General features: G+C 42.3%; 2 protein-coding genes and 1 long non-coding RNA gene across 3 annotated transcripts; all 3 read left to right on the top strand.

The window, feature by feature from the left end:
- Positions 1-1,025: 1,025 nt before the first annotated feature.
- On the top strand, positions 1,026-6,392 carry LOC147818384 (uncharacterized). Its single transcript, XR_015438014.1, has 2 exons — positions 1,026-1,099; positions 5,486-6,392. It is a non-coding gene; the product is annotated as an uncharacterized LOC147818384 (long non-coding RNA).
- Positions 6,393-8,230: 1,838 nt separating this feature from the next.
- hmx1 (H6 family homeobox 1) lies at positions 8,231-11,256 on the top strand. Its single transcript, XM_023419273.2, has 2 exons — positions 8,231-8,893; positions 10,280-11,256. The coding sequence occupies exons 1-2, from the start codon at positions 8,593-8,595 to the stop codon at positions 10,900-10,902; spliced, it is 924 nt and encodes a 307-aa protein (XP_023275041.1). The 5' UTR covers positions 8,231-8,592; the 3' UTR covers positions 10,903-11,256.
- Positions 11,257-12,689: 1,433 nt separating this feature from the next.
- On the top strand, positions 12,690-14,506 carry hmx4 (H6 family homeobox 4). The gene is made up of 2 exons (XM_023419271.2): positions 12,690-13,080; positions 13,265-14,506. Exons 1-2 carry the CDS (start codon positions 12,858-12,860, stop codon positions 13,837-13,839), a joined length of 798 nt encoding a protein of 265 aa, XP_023275039.1. The 5' UTR covers positions 12,690-12,857; the 3' UTR covers positions 13,840-14,506.
- Positions 14,507-16,383: the final 1,877 nt, after the last annotated feature.

The raw sequence follows: 16,383 nt of genomic DNA, 5'->3' as shown, positions 1-16,383 counted from the left end.
GATAAAGACTGTGACACTGAGATGGTGTTAGAATTTACCTGCGGAACATTTACAGCAGAGCTCGCTCTCTCTCTGATAAGTGGAGTCATTTGAACAGTGATAATGGACCGTCAGTCTGCTCCATCCTCCTAATTTACTCCGCTCGAGCTGAGAGAGAGAGAGCGCGCGGAGCGGGCCTATAACTCGCGCGCTAGACCTCGTCCCCTCCGTGTGCGCTTCCTCTCATGCCCTCCTCTTCTTTCTCACGCGATCATAGATAGATAGAGATAGATAGAGAGGGGGTGTGTGTGGGGGGTGGGGTGGTGTGAGAGAGATTTTATTGCTTTGCGGCCTTTTAAAAACCCATTTAGTGGAGTTGTTGAACAGACCAGCAGCTGTAACTGCTTGAGGGCGCGAGGTTGAATAAACAGGCTTTAAAACAAACTTTGACCCGGGGGGGGGGCTCACATGATCTGCCTTGATGGATTTGATTTTTCATTATGGCGCAAATGAATTGAGATTCATAGCTTAACTGTGGTCAATATGCAGCTAATCTGATTTCTAATAAGTGATTGGTGGCTAACACAGGGTTATTAATGTTGGGAAATATTTAACACCGAGTTTGTTCTTTTCCGTGGATTAATTTCAAACCGCAACGTGATAGCCTGGTAAATTATGTCCCCAGTTCGGCCTACTGCGAGCTGCAAAGACTTCATAATAATCATGCATCTCCAAATAAAAGCAGCTCTTTACAAAAGTATATTCACAGTCTGTTTTTGCTGTTGCGTGGCTGTTAAAGAGCTCTAGTTGTCATAACTTGGGTGTGAGGGTTCCCATAGCATTACAGCATAATTAACAAGGTCAGATTACGTATTCAGAGCAGCAACAGTGTTTAAAATCTCTTTGATGAAGTGTTTTCATTATTTTGTCTACACTCATGACCTCCAGTTCTCCCTTTTCATTCGCCACATGACCAGATTCCTTCTTTTTTTTTCAAATCCCGATTCTGATCGTGTATTGAACGCTGGGCAGGTCCCGGTCTTTTACGCACACGGATCTATTTGTCATAAGCTTATTACTGGAGGTCAGCGAGTCCCCGAGCCACATGTTCTCAACCAAGGTAAGAAATGATGCAGATATATTACACCATGTCCTTCTCCAGAGAGCAGAGAGAGAAAATACGGTACCTCGGGTTCTGCAGGGCTGAGAGAGGAAATTCACAAAATCCATGTTTATTCTCGGAAGCATAATTTAGTTTTGGTTACTCACGATATGAGCTTAATGTGCCCAAACGAAAAAATGCTTTTTAAACTATAAAGAGAAGCGTGATTATACTCTACAGTTAATTTACAGTGACCTTTCTTCTATATTTATATATCGGTGTGTTATAACAGTGAGTTTTTGAGCATGTGATAATTTAATCTAATGACCAACCAAACTTTTTCTGTCCTGTTGTCGTGCCTCGTTTCCCTTATTTGAAGGTGTTCTTTCGAGGGACGCAGAACTTTCTAAGCACTCTGGAGCAGGAGAGCAGGATTTGCGCACAGGGTCGGTCGAGGGGGAAAGGTCCCCGCTTTTCAGCCCCTTTGTACTGGGCTGACGAGTACGTCCTGACAGGGGTTAACGTACCGTAAAGAGGTTAAACAAACGGACATTCCCGTTAGAAATCCTCCAGACACATAAGGCCTTATAAGCGGAGAAACTGGCAGTGGTGGTCTCGAGTTTTATCCAGGAAGGGAGGCTAAACTGCCCTGATTCATTTTAAAGCTTGGCCTCTTTTTTATAGACATTTTTTGTTTGTTTTTGTTTTAATAAATTCAGTCTAGTTCTTTGACAATAAGCTGAGGAGAGCTGTAAAGAAAATAAACAATATGTATTTAATTTCACCTGGTTCTTATGTTTGATATTCATTAACAAGTACATACATTTATTTTGATTTAACCCGACAGATCTGTATGACCAATGACGATGTTCACAAATGTTTTGAGCAGCTATAGCTGCTAAAAAATGCTCCAACCTGAACATATTAACAAAATGAATATGAGATTTGATGTTTATGTACTCTATGGGTCAAACGTTAGAGAAACTCTCAATTTCTGCAGCTTTGCTTTAAATTTACACAATTCAGTGTCTCAGTGTTTCTGACATTAAAGCACAGAAGAAATAAACAATTGGAGATTTTAATGGAATCTTCTTGTTGAACTAAATTTAATCTAAATTTTTCACTCATCCATCAGCCGAACACACTCATGTTCTTTCTACAGTGGAAATCAAACATTATTCAGAAAGTTCATCCCAGCAGAGCTGCAGAAGTTCCTACAAATGTGTTGCACTTGTAGTTTGTTTTTCTTTACACCTTCTGTCCAGCTCAAACCAGCTCCACAGGGTTTAAGTCTGGAGACTGTGCTGCTCTTCATCATGTGAAGCCACCGCCTGCTTCTTTTCTTCTAATGTTTTGGCTCATTATCTTATTGTAGAATGAAACCCTGACCAACCAGCCTGTCTTCCTCCCTTACATGTTTTTTTCTCACCACTCAGATAGCAATATACAGCGCTACTTCCTGCAGTATGTGTTGTATATAATGCCTTAGAAGGTGCAGTAACAGGGTGTCTTTGTATAGACAGAGGGTTTGTAAGTCATCACCTGTATAGGATTTGCATCAACTGTCAAGGCTGCATGTATTCCACTGCTGCAGGAAAGCTGTAAATTAACCACTTTCTTAATCCCTGAAAAGGGATAAATTTTAACCTTCAGTTTACCGATTACCTTCGCACCATTTTAAGCTTTTTCCCTGGCTTAAATTTCAATACAAACTGGAAGAATGGGGGGTTTGACTTGTAGTAAAAAAACAGGCACACTTGAACTTTAAAGCCTATGACTCACAGGTTTAACATTCCTCTTGATGTCAGCAATACAGACTAAGTACATCATAGAAAATAAACAAGTAAATACAATTACTGACATTAAAGATAAGTCTTTCGTTTCTTACACATTTTGCATCTTATAGGCCTGCGTTGAATTTTCAGATGTTTGAGTTTTGTGAGACACTGCACAGAAGAGGAAAACAAATACTAACATTAGATTCTTTAACAGAATAAATCCAGATCAGGTGGAGCAGCCCAGCTTAGATGTAATTAATATTTCCTTCAGATAAAATCCATTTGGATGTAATTTGATGTGATAGTTGTGCCATTTTCTATCAATGAAATCCAGCCTGTGGTTAAAACCCTTGAACCTGAACATTTGACTGGAGATAGAAAGGTCTGACCCGTCAATTTAGGGACTTTAAAGTGGCATTATCGTGCATGAATGCTGATAATGATTAGATGTGTTTTCTACCATATGTAAAACAAACTGTTCTTCAAATGAATGGCCTACTGACACGAATACATGAGGCAGAATGATCATGAAACTAGGTTACAGCAGGCTCTGAATGAATTCTTAATAATGAGAGAGATAAATAAGCAAACATGTGGAAGGAAAGTGGTACTGTTATTTCTTAAAGAGATATATATATATATATATATATATATATATATGTTGTTTTGTGTGTTGTTTCCTTTGTGGAAATGCAGCTTTCAGGTGTGGCAACATGAATTAAGTTTGTCTTATGAAGGGAAACAATGCGTCTGAGATGTAAAGCTCTTGTTTTGCTATTGAATACAAACATGAATGTGCTGACTTGAAATCCAACTGGGTGTAAAAACCCCCCCAAAGTCCTTAGAGTTCAGAGTCGAAAAATCACTTCCAAGCATTCCTTGTTGTGAGAATCGCGCTGATAGGGAGCTAAAAATGCCTTGCTAAGGTCTGGCATTCGTGGGCTATATGCTGTTGACTTGCACTGAGAGGAAAGGGAACGACAGAGATTATGGGCAATTAAAGCCCACTTTATGCTGGTGTGCAGGCGTCACAAAGTCTGGCCAAGAATGCTCACCTCGGCTAATACTATCAATGAGAACAAACTCTGGAGCATCAACTTATTATGCACAGTGAATTATTAATGCCAGAGCTAGCACAGTCAGGCTAAGCTGATGTGCCAGTTAAGAAAAGTAGGTATGAAATGACATTTTGTTAGAAAGCTGAATAGTTAAATGCAGATTGGGCAAGATCCTGAACGGTGAGACGACATTAGTCGCTCTTCTGTATTCACTATTTTACTACCAGACAGGCAAACATGAAATATTAGAAGTAGACAATCCACATTTTGTGGGTTTAAACAGAGAGAGAGAGAGAGAATGTATTTTGCTTTTATCACAGCTCTGAAGTATAAGCCATGAGCTTGGCACCTTCATGCTTTGCTCAACTACCAGCAGCAGTTGTTTCCAGCTGAATATTAGCAGAGGGGCTTAACAGCTTATGAAATTACAGCAAGAGGGTGGTTTTGGCTGCTTTCTAACCAGCGTGGTGCGAGGTGGGCTTTCTTTGCTCTGATGATGAATAACTACTGGAAATGTACTGTATGTGATGTATGGAACTTAAGATGCATTGCACTCTGTTAACCATTAGAGGGCCCCCAATAAACCAAAGTCAGTGTTGTGTCAGGTAGCAGCCCTTCCATATCTGTGTGACTGTTACAAGTCTCAGTGGTTCACTTTGCCTGCTTTATTAATGTTAACTTGATTTCTTTGTGCCACAAGTCTGCCATTGTGGAAACTAATAATCAAAGGAATATCTGTAAATGTCTGTGTTTACTGTAAGTTTATATTCTTGTATGTGTGTGAGTTTGTACATTCTGGCATCACCTCAGATACGAGTCAGCTGAGGTCACTATACTTAACTGAGATACTATGAAGACCTCTCAATGTAAAGAGAGCTGTGAAATGCCCCAGAGGACATACATGCCTTCCTGTCTCTTCCTGCCTGTCTCACTGCCTCCAGTGTAATGAACTAGGTCAAACTGTCTCCACTTTCATTGACTGTAAACCCCTACTGAGAGCGGTAGACTCCAGAGCCATTAAAATCACACTTGAAGGAGTAATGGCTGTTATAAAATGGTGATTAGACCTGGGTAATTTCAAGATAAATAAAAAAGCAGGAGACTGGAGAGGAACTATGGCTGGTTAATAACAGTCACATGTCTGAGTTATATGAAGTAAGCATGTATTTCAAATGAAACACTGAATACAGAAAAGTAGACTTGAAATACAAATCCAAAAAAAGATCATCTACTGTATATCTCCGAACAGAACAAAATGAGAGATTACAGCTGCCAACAAGAGGACTGGAAAATGTTTACATTGGTCCAAAGCATATAATGCATGTTATACACAGTCAACTTGCTTTCCAAAAACCATGCAATTTCGTCTCTCTGCCATCGCACACAGTTTCGTCTTGGATGGTAATAAAACAAACTGTAACAGAGTTTCGCTGCTTACAGGCCTGGCAGCATCGAGGGCTGGAAAAAGCTCGCCACCGCCAACTGGAGAAAACATGCTCAATTTGATGCAGCTGTCTCCTGGAGCACATGCTGATGATATGATTCTGTGTGGTGAAACTGTATTTCAGAGCTGTGGTGGCATGGAGGGGGCTGTGGCTGTGGAGCAGGCCAGCAGGCCATATAAAGCAAAGGGCACGCCAGGCTGGATGAGGATCAGGGGAGGACGAGAGAGAAAAGTGAGAGAGGGGCCTCTGGGTCTGGGCTGTCGGCCACCAGAGCAGGAGGCGCTGGCCGGGATGCCACATCGTTCAGACGGCCTGGTGTACACAGAGAAACCTGATCTAATGTGGGGTTTTGACACATGCAAACACATATTTAAAGAAACATATTTAAGGAGCTGCATAAAACACATGCGCACATGCAGGCTTTGTATTCGCAGGGTGATGATGGTGATGATGATGATGATGATGATGAGGAAGATAAGTGAGAAATGCAGCAGCATGTTCTGCTGTTTGTTGAAGAAAGGGACTGTGAGTAAAGGCAGATAGTACTCGACAAGATCTGAACGTAATTTCATATGAGTGACTGCAACAACTCTGCACCCACTGCTCTTCAACAGCTAAACACCCACATCTTCATATGATTAATGGTCACGCATCAGAATCCATTCTTTAACCCATTATATGGCAAAGAGGATTTTTTTATTACCAGCAGGACTAAATGGTAAAAACATAAATCTATGATAAATCACAAAGCCTTTATGTGCAGCAGCACAAAATACCTGAAAAAACATGAAGCTGTAAAAATTATTTGCTTGTATGAAATGTAACAAGAGATGCTATTCATTTTATCCAGCTTCTACATTGCATGATAATAAAGATGAATAAATCAACATATTTCATATTGAATTTTTTTTTTAGAGATTGTCTTCTTTGCAGCAAGCAGGTATGATCTTGTGAATTATCATCAGCTACACCCTCAGACAGACTATGTGAATTGTCTGTGCCCTACTGCGATAAAGGCATATGCCATTTATTCCCATTGTCCGTTGCTTACATTTATTGAGTTTGTTTCAATGAGCTATTTAAATGTATTATCTGTAATAACATGAAGACAGACCAGCATGCGTTTCCAGTATCTACAGAGTTTATTAGAGACCAAGTTGTTGGCTTTTTCCTCCACAACTCCACAACTCTAGCCTATATTAAATGACAATCATAAAATAAATAAGTAATAATAAATCCAATTTTCTTTGGATAAATCTCGCAGCTGGTGGAGCTGAGGGTCATTGTTCAACCGTATAGTCATCAAACAGGAAGTTAAGAGTTGAAGGCGCATCAACCTCCGCCATGTGAAGTGTCTTTATTGAGGGGGATATTACAAGACAGGTGCAAGACTCAGCTCTTCAACACACGGCTCATGTTACCGTTGTCTGCGCTGAGTGTTAGGTTGAAGAGCAACATTACCGCTGATCCTCTGTCAAAGGGTAAGTCTAGCCTTAGGGAGAAGGAGAGAGAGGGAGAGATAGAGATAGAGAGAGGGGAGGAGGGATGGAGTTAAAAGGTCAGCGCTGCTGAGTCCATTGAGGGAAATAAAAAGCTCAAATGTCTTGCCATTTCAACGAAAAGGGTAAAGACGCCCGTCAGCACTCATTGAAATGTTTCTGATGATCTAATGGTGATAATCTTATCTTAATCTGCGCGATGAGGGCTGAGTTCAGTGCAAACACACCAGCTACTTTCAATCAGTTCGCGTTTTCCTCTTTGTATCCTGAGCTGTAAGTAAAGCCACGCACGGGTAGCCGCCCCAAAATATCTGCGACTTTCATGTAAAACTTCACTCTGTCACTCTCTTGTTTGGGTCTCTGCTGCTTTCTAATGATGCTGTTTACTGAGGAATATCTGAGGAACCAAAGGCCTGTTGCTCCAAGTCAAATTGAAATGTCGAGTTTATAAATACCAATTTAAGGGAAAAAGAAAAACAAGATGAAGAAGTATTAAAACAAACGTCTGTTTTTTTGTTTTGTTTTGTTTTTGTTTTTTGCCGTAACATTAATTCTTGCAAAGAACCCCGGGATGAAACATCATACAACCTACTGAGGAACGGGCCTGATAAAATGTCAACAGCTCAAGTAAATCTTAAAATAAAGGAGAGCGTGTTTAGTTGGAGCTGATTAAACCACGCAGTAGCAGAAGCTACAGATAAACAGGCCTATTATCAACCATTACGCAAAGTTTGGATAACCTTTGACAGCGGCCGCATTTTCGGGACGCAGCGTTTCACTTGCCATTTTGCATGCTTCGGTACGCACGTGCTCAAACCTTATAACTCTGGGGTCAATAACATCATGCCACTCTGAACCAACGCTGACTACTGTTATATAGACTAGGCCTAATGTGTAGGCCTGTAGGGTCCCGTACTGAAAACACACACACAAACACACACACGCACTAAAAACTGAAACGTCACCGTCTTCCACCTGATGTCAAATATATCCTCACTTTGTGTATTTGCTTCTCAAGTCCATGGAATGATGAAAACACGGGTAATTTTTGATTCTATCCATGTAGGATTAACATAGGTTACTTCAGCGCGCGCGCACACACACACACACGCACGCGCGCGTACACAGACGAAACCTTAAAAATTGACAGGCTCCTGTCGTTCCCTGCCAGTGTAATAGCTGACCGTAAGTGCTTCCTATGTCAGAGTGGACAGGGCGGGCGGGGCGGGCGGGGTCTCGACCCCAGGGATGGCTGCTGCCCTGGCTGATCTTTATTTTGATTTGCACTCTAATTGACCCAAATAAAGAGTGCTGTACCAAGAACAGAGGTTTTCTTCTGGCTGCATGGCCTCGAGGGGACGGCCCTGCACGTGAATACACACACACACACACACACACACACACACACGGCGGCAGCTGACGCAGAGAGACAGTCTCCTTTCCTTGGAAAACCCCATTTGCTATTGTGCTCGTCCAATCGCTGGATGCCCCCGGCTCGTTCGGCGTTAGACTTGACGTTTCACTGTACTACTGCTTCCGTCTCCCCGTCTCCCTCTCCTCCCGCTAGCACCGAGGAGATCCCCGTCCCGTCTCTGCCATGACTCCTCATCTGATCACAGCCCAACAGCAGCGAGGCTTGAAAAGACTGCTTGGACTTTCAGTCGACTGAACGCACAATCAAGACAGGACCAGCTCTGTTTTCGTGAAAAAGCACCGTGAAGTCAGGAAAAGATGCAGGAGAAGCTGACCGAAACACAGACTCCCACTTCATCGAGGGCGTCGTCGTTTTTCATCGAGAACCTCCTGGGCAAGGAGCGGAACGGGCAGGACTCGCTGTCGGACAGCAGTAGAGGGGAGGCTGGTGCGGACGCGGTCTCTTCTGGCAGAGTCCTGAACGCACATCACTTGGACACGGTCGCCCCAACGCCCCATGGCTCCAGCTCCACAGCTCGGTCTCCGTACAGGGACTCGCCGCTGCAGTGGTACCGCGGGGGGGCTGCCTTGAACTTCAGAGCTTTGGAAACAGCGCACAGTGAGTAACCCCGGAGCTCCGATCCTTTCTGGAAATCTGTGATTATTCCCCCCATGCGCGAAATATGTCATGCAATAAACTGAGCCTTACTGCAACTTAATACACAGAACGCATGGACAGATTGTTGTATCTTTTGTCAGTACTATACTGTAAGGCGTTTAATAGAATGGTGCAAACAGAGTGCCGCGCTTTTATTAACGAACTATTGGTTAATATTATTTGATAGAAAAACAACTGAAAAATTCATGGTGTGTCAGAATCATTTCTTGATCATATTTTTGCTTAAGGCCTCTGGGGGTAGAGCACATTTACGCAGCTTTTATTTACCACCATGCATCACTAATTGTTATGTCAGTTGACACCATGAGGTCATTTATTTATCGATGTGAATTTATCAAGGTGGCTTTTTTAGAAGCACGTGGAGTATAGAAAGCGGGTACGTCGCACGTTGCTTCTGGCTTCATTAAATAAACTGATTCTTACAGCCGTGGCTCCTCTCTCCATCCCCCCCCCCCCAGCTCACCGAGCTTCCCAAACTCATACACTGCCTGACTTGACTGCGTTTGTAATGCAAATTTTGACAGCAATTTTATTGAACACAGGCTGAAGAATCGCGTCGACCTGTAAAACACGTGTACAATTTCATGATGTCCGACCAGTCTACTGCATAAAAGCAGAGGACGTTTCATTGATGTTTGTCATCAAGAAATCTGTCACCCATTCTCAACATTGCGCACGTGGATTACGCACAAATGCCCAAAATACAAACCAAAACAGAGTCGCAGTAACACTGTACGTCAACATGACGCTTTTACGCACAGTCAGTGCCATTTGTGCCACTCACATGCGCCTTCACATGTAAACAAAGTGCTATCCTCTTTCCTCCTATTTAGATAGATTTTTTTTTAAAAAGATGATGTGATGGAAGAGCCGGGTCAACAGCGATGTCCACACCGAATATCGGCATTAACTTGTTGGATGTTATTATTGGGTTAGAAACTGCGGAGGTCTGTTCATTATACTCGTGTCTGTATCACAATCGAGCCTGACACAACTTCCTCATGGATCATGTGTTATACAATCCAATCAAAACGTTTTAATTTTGCCCATGCGCAGCCCAACTTTCTGGTAACGAATGAACTGCAAAACATAAGACTATTTTAAATAGGATTTAAATCCAGTTTTATTTAAAAAATGATTACATTTCTCTAAGTAGATTAAAACGTCAACAATTTGACGTGTTATCTCTTCCAACTTAATTTCCTCTGGTGCGGACTGTTTATTCCGCCATGCTTCAACACTGAAACTGCCTAGATGTGTGAAAAATGTGTGAAAATATTTTTGAATGGTTTTTTTTCTGATTGGTATTTTCGGTTTTCCTTTCAGCTCCAAGGGACAATACAAACTCAGAGGATCACTGCTGCTCCGTAACGACCAGCGACAGAGGTTCACCCGCCGTGTCCGAGCCGATGACGGAGGGCAGCGACGAGACCGACCGGAAAACGGGGGACAGCAACCTGACGGACGACAACGAGGACGCGCAGCACGCTTTTGACACGCGGCCGGAGCAAGACACAACTTCTGACCCGAGCTCCACCCGGAAGAAGAAGACCCGGACCGTGTTCAGCCGCAGTCAGGTGTTTCAACTGGAGTCAACTTTTGATGTGAAACGGTATCTGAGCAGCTCGGAGAGAGCGGGGCTGGCGGCGTCTCTCCACCTGACAGAGACTCAGGTCAAAATCTGGTTTCAGAACCGGAGGAACAAATGGAAGAGGCAGCTGGCGGCGGATCTAGAGGCTGCTCACATCCCAAACTCGACCCAGCGGATTGTCAGGGTGCCCATCTTGTATCACGAGGGACCCGCGCCCACCGCAGCGCTGGGTTTCAACCTGACAGGACATCCAGTTTCTCCACCCGTTGCGGGCTTCTCCAGCTCCATCAGCTACCCTCTGTCCTCGTTTGCTCACTCCATGAGCATGTTAAGATCGCAGATGACCGGCTTGGTGTAAAGACTGTTTCAAGACTCATGTATCAAACTGTTTGTTGACTTCAGTTCACCCTGTGAGTACCGAATCGTGCAATAACCCACAACATCCAAAGAGCTGCAAAGACCCTGAATATAACACAAAGTAATGAATCATCCTCATATTTCTGTTCACAAGCCTCTTCAAGAGTCTCTGTCTCTTCCACTGTATAGACTATCATAACAGTCAAGCGTGGGCAGGCCAGGGGTGTCCATGTACTGTATGTTTGAATACACACATATTTTTGCAAACTTTTATATTTAAAGCCACAGATTTTTCCAACTTTGTCACTTTTTCACATAAACAGATAAATAAATTAAAAAAAAAAAACAAGCACAATTCTGTCTGTTTTGCTGTTGTTTATTAACACACATCATGGCCTCAAATGTATCTTCATTTCTGTCAATCACAAACGGACGGGGTTACACAGAGAGGTGTTTATAGTGAATGAAGTGAATCCATATGTTCTGCGACACAACCAATGAACTGAGCTCAGAGCAGGAACCTGTGACTTCGGAAACTACGAAGTTAACCTTTATACACTCCTGCCGGCAGTAGGACTGTGTGAGAAGTAGCTGCTCTCTGAGTGTACAACTATCTGGATAGTTCTTAAAGTTATTTATCAAAAGGACAGAAATGTGTTTTGTCCTCCACTGACAGACAAAAACGAGGCTTTACCAATCAGTTTTCAGAGATGAAATAAATAAATTTAACCAACCTGCTGTTTGCAGACTTTATTTAACAAATGCACCAGTCAGCAAGTTGTGTTGCTGCAGGAGCTGGAGAAAGTTAGACACTTAACTTCATCCAAATGGCAAATAGGAGACAAAGTCAAAACGCCACATGTGAAAATGTGTTTATGAATTTTAGCACGTCAATAAATGCATGAACTTCATTCATGCAAAATTGCTAGTTTCCATCCTGATGTTGTGGATTAAAATTACAAAGCATCACAAAGAGAGATGGGGAGGTAACTAAATGCTGAATGAGAAAAAGATAAATATATGGGTTAAAATGTCATCTGCAAAAGCACAAGGTAAGACCGAAATAAAGTTGTAAAGTTTCTCATTTCTTCCAGAAAATATACTAGGGTTCAATTTTAAATGCAATTTTTGAAATGCAATAAATAACTCGTATAACAAAAATAATAATGTAAAAAAATAACCTATTTGTTGGGCTGTATTTTCGTACATTTATATTTTGCATACGTTTCCGTATAGCTACAAAAGAAAGCAGTGCGCCCAACTTAGAAAAAAAACTATAACTCCAATGCTAAATGATGATGTGTGATTTTAAGAAATATTATGCCGCAGTTACACAGATGCATACACAATGAAATTGCAATAATAACAATCCGCGTCACTTTCATTTTGCAAATCGGTTGAATAACTTTTATCAAGTTCGGGACCCCCAACTCTGAGTCGAATTAAGAAGTGCCAGATCAGAGCAGGATAAGATCAACACCACCATCAGCTGTGTGCACGGTCTCACTGAGCACATATTGTATATGGTGTGAAATAACACTGATATTAAAAGATTCTTTATTTTCCTGGGGGTCCCCTGCAGGGTTTCGGACCCCGGGTCTTCCTGCAGCAGATGCATGAGAATGAGAGGGGTGGGGGCTGGGGCGGAGTGTTGGCTAGTGGGGGGAGAGGGAGGGCACGACAACACCCTCCTGCCCTCCCTTCGCCTCCCATCTCCTCGCTGTTATTGGCTCTCGGTGTACGCTCCTGTGGACCAATCAGAGAGGACACAGGGCGCTCCATCCGGTGTCAGCAGTAGCGGTGCAGGCAGAGCATCGCCAGCCCAGTAGTGTCTGCTCAGCGGCTGCTGCTATGGTTCGTGGAGCTTTGAGACGTTAGTGAGATTAACATCCCGGTTTAGAGTTAACGTCCAGTAGAGTCGCGGAAGTAAACAAGAGGACTTACGCCTTGGAGAATATGAACAAAGTGGACGCACCATGTCGACCCGCCGCCTCTCTGAAATTCACTATTGACAACATCCTCAACCTCAAGACAAGCGGGAGGAACTGTGACGGTCGTCTTCCCACCGGACTGCAGGATGACTCGGCCACGGCGATGCGTAAAGACGGTTTCCAGAGTCACCACGAGGAGCACGGAGCCCAGCAGAGGCAGGACCCGGGCAGCAGGCTTCACGAAAGTGGTAAGAGGGTTTTTGGTCAATCTGTATCTGTAGGCTGTGTATAATGGAGAACTTCTGTCATCTGTGTTCACCTTTACGCACAGCTCACATCTGATGGAATTAGGCTGCAGCTTAAGGTCAATTGGCAGCAGCGCAGTTTGAGACTCAACCACAGAGGGTTAAACGAAGTGTGATTTTGTTGCAGAGTTGAGCACAGACTGCACCGGAGCGACGGAATCGGTCATCATCAGCCGCGGAGACCCGAGGAAAGCGACGGAGGTGCGCTTCGAGAGCGGGGACAGCAGCTGCGACGAGAGTGGCTCCACCACCACGGCCACGGACGCCCACAAAGGAGCCAGCCCGGCCAAGAAGAGCAAAATGATAACGAAAAAGAAAACGCGCACTATTTTTTCCAAGAGACAGATTTTCCAGTTGGAGTCTACCTTCGACATGAAACGCTATCTGAGCAGCGCAGAGCGCGCCTGCCTCGCCAGCTCTCTCCAGCTGACGGAGACCCAGGTGAAAATATGGTTTCAGAACCGCAGGAATAAATTGAAACGGCAAATCTCGACCGAAATCGACGGACCCGTTACCGATTTCCCGGAGACTGGAAAGCCCGTGGTGGTGGGGCAGCTCCCGGCCTTGTACAAAGAGAGCAACCTGCTGGGGAGATGCCTGCTGCCCATGCCTCTGCCCGTGGTGTACCCGGGGAGTAGCACGCCTTACCTCTGCTTCTCAAACGCCAGCAAGTACTTCAGCCTGTATGACGGGGACGTATGATGGTTTTAATACTTCTCCACGTGAAAGAGACACTTTTTGGTGGTCTGTTGCCAAGTTTCAAGCATTTAAGGTGTTTAGATGGTGGGGCCGGACCTGCGGCCTTAACTGTTTATGCAGACTGCAAGTACAACGACAGAGGAGTAGTTACATATCACATGAAAATAAGCTGATTCGGTATTATTTATTTTTCAATTAGTTATGGTTTTTTAAGGGGCCTGACACTAAACTTACACAAAGCCGTTTCTAGAAAATAGCAGGCTAAGCTAATGATAGCCTGAGGCTGGCCTAAAACAGTATCAGTCTCTACATTTTATTGTTTACATGGTATTTTATTAATTATTATTATTATTATTATTATTATTATATTATTATTATTATCATCATCATCATTATCATCATCATCATCAACAGCAGCATTTCCAGCAGCCTAAAGCCACCAAAGAAATTACTATAGCCTAGCTATTTGCATGCATTTCCTGTATCATAATGAATTTTGAATTACTGAAATTATCTATGTATTTAAATGAATGTAATTAACATTTTATTCTGTTTCACGCATGTCTATTTTTTTCTGAGTATCCTACTATTCTTACTTTATTCCACGTTTGCCTATAGGCTCATTACACCATTTACTGAAACTGTAATTAAAACATCTTCATTCAAGAAATATGTTACAGGATTGATTCAGTATTTTGAGGTGAACTTTGTTCAGTGGTTTATTATGACATGAATTTGCAGATAATAGGCATAGTGTCAGGTTATAAATCCAAATATTAGTTCTCACAGTACCGTCATTCTATGTGTGAATATGAGAAGCCTTTTTGATTGAACAGATATATAAGTTGTACAATCTTAAATCAGAGTAAAAACCTAAACACTTAGTCTTAGTAAAGGCTGACTGATATCAATCTGACAACATGCTTGCTGATCCAATGGGCCCTAATTGCTCAGAGGCCGACACTCAGGCCTCAGAACTTAAACACACTGTATCTTGAATTGGGAGCAAAGCAGTTTGTATTAATTGTATAAAAATATACATAAATTCAACATTGCTTACAAAATCCATTACTGTCAGCTGAATACTTTAATCATAAGGAACAAGACCGTAAAAATCTCAATAATGTCAGTAGGTCAGGGAAAATTGTAAAAAAATAAATAAATAAATAAAATGGTGGGAGTCCATATCAAAATCTAAACATTTCTATACAGCTAAAATAATGGGATACAAACTGAAAATTATGGTCACATGACATGAAACTAATTTTGTTCCTCCTTGAGAAAATATTTGGAAATATGCTGATCCATTAGTGTTTAATCTGAGCGGCCACCTCACACATACATGTGTACGTCAATCACATAGCAGAGGCTCATCACCCTCTAAGTTTCAGTGTGAATATTCCTTATTTATAAACTGCAAAAAACACTTTATCAGAAGAACAATATGAGACTAATTTTGTTCCTTGTTGAGAAACTTAAATATTTTGGTCCGTGCAGGAAGTGGCTGACAGATGCAGACAGAAGGAGAGGCTCGTCCCTTTCTGTGTGAGAGCGTCTAGATGCTCAGCCTCTCTTCCTGAACGATGGCCACTCTGCTGTTGTACCACAGCCACAGGCCGATGCACCAGCAGCCTCAGCATAATTTAAAGTATATACAATGGAAAGCTGTGCTCCTACTCCTGTGAAGCCAAGCCAAGTCTCATTTCTTATGGACTAGCTTCAAGTCAGGGATATTACTGAAGATTTGGGTTTGAGCTTTGGAAATAAAACTCAAGACTCCAGAGTGAATGAATGCTCCAAGCCAGTTCCTAAAAAGGAAACATGACAATCTGCTTTCTGGATTTCCTGTTTCTTTGATAACATGTGTTAAATGTCACATCATCTGCTGAAAGAGGCAAGTATTCAGCACGGGGATCCAGAATTTTAACTGATATAAAACTGGAAGTAAATAAAATCAGTGTCAGATTCCGAATCTAAATATTTTTCTCTACCTGGTGAACCTAAACTGTGCATTATGGTATACTCGACAGTCAGCAAGACATGAGGTAGTCTGATTTTGTTTCTCTTTGAAACAGAAAAAAAAAACTTAAGGAAAAATACTGAGGTAGCAAAATACTGTATGGCCCTCTGGACCACATATTTTCTTTTGGGGTATGTTCTTCAACTGAACTTGCAGTTCTTGTGATAATTTAAAGCGATTCATAATCTTGGCATATAAAACATCACAAATCAGTCTGAAAAGCTCCACTGTGTAAAGCTGTGATGTTTGGAACCTCATGATTTTCCCAAGACCAAAAATAATAATTTGATACTTTATTGATCCCTGCAGGGAATCGTTTCACCCTCATTATGTCACAAACTTAATATCCTTGACTTGGACAAGTTAACTTGGAACCAAATTGTGGTTTAACCAGAGTCTGATCTAAAATAATACATCATAAATTGTCAGAGGATGAACCTTAGAGTGATGTAATTTTTTCTACTAATGAAAATTCCCTTCCTGCACTGACTGAGTCAGAGTGTGAATTATACAATGACAATCAGGAG

This window comes from Seriola lalandi, unplaced genomic scaffold, assembly GCF_002814215.2.
Source record: "Seriola lalandi dorsalis isolate HSWRI2012SDOR001 ecotype SW California unplaced genomic scaffold, Sedor1 jcf7180002054596, whole genome shotgun sequence".
Lineage (NCBI taxonomy): Eukaryota > Metazoa > Chordata > Actinopteri > Carangiformes > Carangidae > Seriola > Seriola lalandi.
Note: the sequence above shows the minus strand (reverse complement) of the source record. Positions and strands in the feature narration are given on the sequence as shown.